This window comes from Zosterops lateralis (genome assembly GCF_965231275.1).
Source record: "Zosterops lateralis genome assembly, chromosome: 4".
NCBI lineage: Eukaryota > Metazoa > Chordata > Aves > Passeriformes > Zosteropidae > Zosterops > Zosterops lateralis.
In genome coordinates this window covers 70603071-70609739 of record NC_139765.1, presented here as the reverse complement: position 1 = coordinate 70609739, position 6669 = coordinate 70603071, and the positions used below count along the sequence as shown (strand labels likewise).

Here is a 6669-nt window from a genome sequence, read left to right as displayed (position 1 = left end):
AGTCAGCAAATTTGGGAGAAATTCTGAGGAAACTTTAACAAACTGCTGTCAACCCACTTCATTATGGGTGTGAAAAAAAGCCCCTGAATAAAAAAAAAGAAAACTTCTCTTTTCTGTGGAATTTCCTGTTTATAAGAAGAGGCAACTTTAGGACTGGGTATATATTGCAGTGGCACTCCTGATGGTTCAAACAGACCTTTCTCCAGGCAGAAGACAGAAGGAGCAGTTCATCTGCGTGTTCTGAGACTCTGTTTCAAGGTAAGCACTTGCTCCTTCCTCACAATTGACTCCAATATTCAAAGTCTTTCCTGAGCTTTGGAATAAATATATATAGAGATAAAGCCTAGGCTGGAGCTGCAGAGGTCCAAGTAGCATTGAGAGCTTACGCATGCATGGAATTTCCAGGTGAGCTGGCTTGAGTTGCTTTGCCAAATCATTTCTTCTGTCCTTCCTCTCCTGACTATAAAATTAACATCAAACTGTTCAATCAGAAGGAGGAGGAAATTATCAAGTACCAAAACTCCACCCAGGACCTTGCAAAAAACCTTTAGAAAACCAGAAGTGTGGTCTGAATTCTAATCCCTGCTTGGGAAATCTAACAACTGTCTCTTCCTGGAGAGTATATAAACCCAGATAGTCTGAGACTGCAGCACAGGCAACTGAGAGTCCTCTGACCCTTTGGTGCTGTGTGCAGAATCCTGTGCTGGTCTTTGTCACGGTAGGTGGTTTCTATATATCCATTTAGTCAGATATTTAGTTAGCTAGATAAATTTGAATTTCATTGAGTGGGTGATGCTTAAATAATTTTCAGACACTTCTCTGCTTGATTTGGGGCAGCTGTGGGAATGCTCTGCCTACTACTGTAAATAGTCCCTATTTGTGTTTCATGTTCTCAGTTTCCAGCCCGCTGGTCAGCACCTCCCTGATCCAGGGCTGAACAAGAGAAAAAGAACCAAATCTCTTGGGTCAGAGCAGGGCTGTGTGCAGCTCAACATCCTGAATCCAATGGAAATGGAGAGATGTGGGTCAGGGAGAAGGATTAGAAAGGAGCAAATGTGCAGGGTGACTTGTCAAGCCTTCAGCAGTCCTCAGCTCAGAACCTTCCCAGCCAGAGGTGGGCTTTGTGCTTTAGAGGCTGTGGCAGCTTTCTCTGCCAGGAACCCTTGGAAGTGCCTGTCCTAGCTGCCTTATTCCAAATGCTGATGATATTAAATCATTGCACTGAGTGTCTGGCAGTGCAAATGGAAGCATCCATGCTACCCCAAACCTGTGCTGCCTTTGAAAAGAGGCAAAGCCCCTCGCTTGGCTGCCAGCACCCCAGGGAGCTTTTCAGCAGTTTTCTTATCAAGGAATGATCTTACTGACTGCTGGATATCATGTCAGCACTGAGAAACACAAAAGAGGACATGTGGCTGTGCAAGAAATAGAAACTCCTGCACTGGTGCCTTTGACTGTGCAGGAAATTCGGTCATCAAAGCTGAAGATGGGCATCAGCAGGAATCCCAAATAACCTCAGGAAGAGGTGCTCCTCAGTGCAGCAGCCCCTGTGCTGATAAGATAGAGGTGTTATCCCTCATGCTTGCTGCTACCATCTGCTTGGCCCCTTCATTTTCTCTCTCCATGTGTCTGCAAGTTCAGAGTCTGGGGTTGGATATTGTAGAAATGCAGATTGAGCAGCAGGACCCCCATTGCCCAATGTCCGCTGAGAGGCAGGACCCCAAGAGGATCATTTGAGGTTAAATATTGGGTCAGAGTGGAAGAGCTGCGTGTCTGTGTGAACCTGGATGGGGCCAGAGACGTGTAGGAAGTGCAGCCTTGGTGTTCTTTCTCTGCCCAATGGCCCATGAGCTTAAAGGCCAGCTCAGCATTGCAGGGGGCTGAGCAGAGTCCCTGCCCAGCTGCCGGTGTCTGCTGTGGGAAGGTGCTCAGAGCAGGAGGGAGGTGGGCAAAGGTGCCCTTGTCCCAGGGCTGTGCCTCAGCTGCAAGCTGACATTGCTGGGAGAGCTGATTACACTCGTGGTGGGTTTGGCTCGTTCCTCCTACAGGCTGGCTTCTCCCACTGCTGCCTCCTCTGGACACCTAAACCCTGGTTTAGGTTCCAGCATTGTTGCCCTTGTGATTTTTCCATATCCCGGAGGACAGAAATGTCTCCTTTCATGGTCTCTCATGATCTCTTCCTCTGCCAGCTCTGTCCTCTTGCACATAAAGGCTCCAGGTCATGACCAGCTCTCTCCAAGCTGAGTGTCTCTCTGCATTTGCCTTCCAGGGGAGCAAGAGCCCTTCCCTGAAATCCTGCCACCATGCTGGGGCTTCCGCTGCTGCAGGTGTTGTCCAGCTGCCTCTGGCTGGGACACAGTGAGGTGGTGACGTCCTTTGCAAGTTGTCCTCAGTTTTTCTATGGGGGAACCTTCCCAAATGATGTCTTGGAGCCAAAGAACCCAGCCTGGATCTGCCAGCGCTACAGCAACTCCTATCACTATGCTACACTGTATGACAGAGCCAAGAGAATTCCAGTGTACTCTGCTTATGAATACAAGCCTGGATCTGGCAAGAGACCTCATACATGGTGGTTTGTTGAGCCTCAGGTGAGTGTCTCTCTCACAGCACATCACCCTCCAGCCACTCAGACATGAGCTGCAGCAGTTAAATTACCACTTCTATTCCCTACCACCCCACTACACACACACTCAAATAGACCTTCTGGATGGAAATTTTCTCAGTCAACTTCAAACACCTGCACCACATGGTTCCTCTGATGCATCTGAACCATCAGCAGGAAAATGAGATTAATTATATCCCAAAGGTGCCCATTTTCCTGCCTTGACCTGACAGGAACAGCAAATCAGATTACTTGGCATGACATGACAAAGTCAAATGATTCCCCTCCCTGTGCCCTGCTCTGGTGGGTGGGCAAGTGATGGGGAAAAGGCATCCAAGAGAGGCACACTTGAGGGACCAAGAGTCCTGCTGTGATCTGATCCCCACTTTGCCCTGAGTTGTTTTGTCATCCCTGACAGAGCTTATCTGCTCCCAGTGAAGAGTCCAACAGGCTTTGTGAGTAGTGTGAGAGAAGTGAGGAGAAACTCAGAAGGGGGTGAGAGGCCACAGGGACAAAGCCTCAGGAGAAAAGGCACTGGAGACATGAGGGTCAGGTTAACAGTGGAGGGCCTTGTGGAGTGACATTTCAGGCAGTGAAGAGTGAGGAGCATCAGTGTCAGTCCAGTGAGAAGGGTGTGATCTCCATCCGTGGGCAGTGACCCCTGAGCACCTTTAGCTCAGGCTTGGTCCAGAAGGGTCCAGCAGACAGAGAGAACTCCACAAGCTGTAGAGCCCTCACAAATGTCCTTCAGACAAACTTCATTAGAACAGGCCAGGCCAATTGCAGAAGAGAAAAAAGATATTTCCTGTCATTGCTCTGGACAGAGTAGCAGGGCAGCATTTGCGAGAAGGTTATCAATAGAAGGAAGCCACATGCCCTGCTCCAGAGGAAGGCTTAAAATATTTCCCTAACTGGAAAAAAAAATGTTGAAGGTATGAAAAAAAATAATAATTTCATCTTATTACACATAGAAACTGAAACAACTAATTGGGTCTTGTACTACTGGTGCCTCCAGATAAGGGAGGGTTAAAACTTCTCTCTTTTTGTACAATCATAGAATGGTTGGTATTGGAATTAACCATAAGGACCGTCTCAATCCAATTTACCTTTATGGGCCTGCCCACTCTGAACCAGACCAGTATCCTCCAAGCCTTATCCAACCTGGCATTTTCCTCCTGGACCTTGGACCCAGGCCACCCAAAAATTTTTTCGTCTTGTTAACTTTCTGCAGAGGTCTTCTTGGCGGATTTAATTTTTCCAGGACACTTTTGAGGTTACAGGCCCCTCTCAGAGGCTGATCATTTATAACTCCTTTTCAGTGATGCTGCAGAAGATGCTCCCCTCCCTCCTCTGAGGCACATTCTTAGCACTGCTGTAACAGATTCCATTTACATTCAGATCTTTTTGCTTCCTGAGCAAAAATGTCCATCCTTGAACAAACTGCAGCTCTCCCAGGGAAATCTCAGCTCCAGAACTGATTTCCTGACACATCTGCCTGTGTATGGGGTCAGAGGTGGCAACCTCTGGTGTTCCAGAACTGAAGTACACTTGTAGCATCAACACAAAGAAACACAAAATTTAGAATCATAGAATCATAGCACGGAATGAGGGAAGAGCCCTGGGCAGATCTGGGCTACGGAGACAAAGGGAAAGGGAAGCAGATTTGGCAGGGGAGGTTTCTCACCAAAGTCACCTTTCAATCCAAGGAGTGGAAAATGCTCCTTGTCTCAGGCATCCATCCATGCTCCCAGCACAGGCTGCAGGCTGGATCACAAAGGTCTCAAGTGAAAATGAGAGCACTCAGATTCTGAGCTGCTTTCTCTTTAAAGCTCTTGCATTAATGCAGGAGGGGCATGTGTATGTTTTCTCTTAGATTCATAGATTTTCATACCCTGAGATGACAAAGAATGTAATTTTGACCATCAGAGACTTTTGCTCCAGGTAAATGTTCCCCATTACTCCCATTACCATTCCAACACCACTTTCTCTTTCCTTGTCCAGCTGATAAGTAACAATAGTCTTAAAGATATGGAAAGGGAGTCGGTCCTCATAAGTCAACACAAGTTCACAGTAGACCAAATCAAAGACAGCCAGGCTGTCCTTGATGACTATGAAAGAATGACTGGTTTGGACCGTGGCCATTTGAGCCCCAGTGGCCATCAGGATGGTAGAGACAGTAAGACAGCCACCTTCACCCTCACCAACATAGTGCCCCAGGACAGCAGTCTCAACACTGGTCAGTGGAATGTCTACGAGGCCAAAACAATGCCCAAAATGAGCAAGGGCTGTACAACCACCTACGTCATCACGGGTGCCGTGCCTGGGAACAGCTACGTTGTGGAAGGGAGAATTAACAGACCCAGCCACATCTGGTCAGCTGCCTGCTGCGTGGTGGGCACACAGCCCAAGAAGGCTTGGGGGGCCATCGCTGAGAATGACAAGAATCAGGTGGAGAACCTCAGCCTGGGGGATCTGGAGGCCAGGTTGTCCACGCTGTACAGGGGGAGAACTGTTACTCTGTTCAACAATGCTTGTCCACGGCAAAGAACCTCGCGTCCTTGATGGAAAAAGCTCAGGAGCTGTTGCCACATGTCAAAGAATCACAGAATAAGTTGGTTTTGATGGGACTTTAAAGAATTAAAGATATCTCATTCTGACCTGCCTGCCATGGGCAGGGACACCTTCCACTACACCAGCTTGTTCCAAGCCCTCCTCAGCCTGGCCTTGAATGCTTCCAGGGATGGGACAGTCAAGACATCTCTGGGTAACTTTTGCTCATACCACAGGCAGCTCATGGTAATTTCCTTCTTTAGAAGATCCACCTAACCCTGTCCTCTCTCAGTGTGAAACCATTCCCTCTTGTCCTGTCACTCCACAGCCTTGTCCAAAGACCCTCTCCAGCCCCCTTAGACATCCTTTAGGTACTGCCCTCTCAGGAGTCTTCTCCAGGCTCAACATCCCCAGCTCTCTCACCCTCTCTCCACAGCACACATGCTCCAGCCCTCACAGCACCTTCATGGCCTCCTCTGGACTCCACCCCAACACCTTTGTATCCTGCTTGTGCTGGGGGCCCCAGAGCTGGAGGCAGCACTGCAGCTGGGGTCTCAGCAGAGCACAGGAGAGGGGCACAAATGTCCTGTGCAGCATCTGTGCTGCTTCCTTCTCTGGTGTGTTTCCAGCTCTGGCCCTCAGGGCACCTCCTCCTCTGCTCAAAGGCACAAAGATGTGGGCACAGCCTCCAGCTGCTTTGCTTGGCTGCCCCTCTCAGGAGAGAGCTCTTAGGGACGAGTCCTCTCCTCCTTAGCTGTTGCTGACAGTGTGCAGCTGACTTGTCCCTCACCTCCTTAGGAAGGCTGTGGGACCAGGGTGCCTCACATTGCCCAGGGATCTTGTCTGGAGATCTCCATGTCTGCAGATACCCAAAGTCCAACAATACATGATTGTGGACAACCTGCTCTAGCTGATCCTGCTTGAGCCTGGAGTATAGACTAGAAGATCTTGAGAGGTCCCTCCAAAACACAACAATTCAGTGATTCTGTGATCCTGGGACATGCTTTTCTTTGCTTGCTTTTCAAACTGCCCCTTGGCAGCAGCACCTGATGTATCAGACAGGCAGCTTTGGCATCAGATATATAGAAAGCTTAGAGCAGCCAAAGCTAAATTCCTGGGATGCACTCCTTGGATCCCTTCATTCTCTGCTCTGCTTCTGAAGCTCTTCTGCAGATTTATGGGAAACTGATTTGGGCAAATGGATTCAATGGTTGTAAAAGATCAATGTGTGCCAAAACATTTATTTTGCTATAGCTTCCAATAAAAGTTATTTGCTGCAGTGGTGGATTGCAGTGTCATGACTTATATTCTATACTCAGAAGTGGGTTTTGTCCTGGGAATGGGCATGAACAAAGTGTGCCAGTGTGCCAACAGCTCATTCAAGCTGTGTCACTTCCAGAGCTGCCAGCTCGGGACTGGCCTTGTCATCTCAGGAGCTCTTGTTCATCATCCTGCTGGGTCTCATTGCTCAGCCAGGACCAACCTGTTTGGGGGCTGCACTCAAAGGTTCTGGTGGAGGT

At 48.7% G+C, this 6669-nt stretch overlaps 1 protein-coding gene across 1 annotated transcript; it reads left to right on the top strand.

The window, feature by feature from the left end:
• Positions 1-587: 587 nt before the first annotated feature.
• LOC310908855 (endonuclease domain-containing 1 protein-like) lies at positions 588-6428 on the top strand. Its single transcript, XM_083860287.1, has 3 exons — positions 588-718; positions 2267-2585; positions 4601-6428. Exons 2-3 carry the CDS (start codon positions 2301-2303, stop codon positions 5159-5161), a joined length of 846 nt encoding a protein of 281 aa, XP_083716413.1. The 5' UTR covers positions 588-718; positions 2267-2300; the 3' UTR covers positions 5162-6428.
• Positions 6429-6669: the final 241 nt, after the last annotated feature.

Coding starts and splice junctions, on each gene's coding strand:
- LOC310908855 (XM_083860287.1), top strand. CDS start 2,301: ATGCTGGGGCTTCCGCTGCTGCAGGTGTTGTCCAGCTGCCTCTGGCTG. Junction 2,586..4,600: donor GGTGGTTTGTTGAGCCTCAG/GTGAGTGTCTCT, acceptor TTCCTTGTCCAG/CTGATAAGTAACAATAGTCT.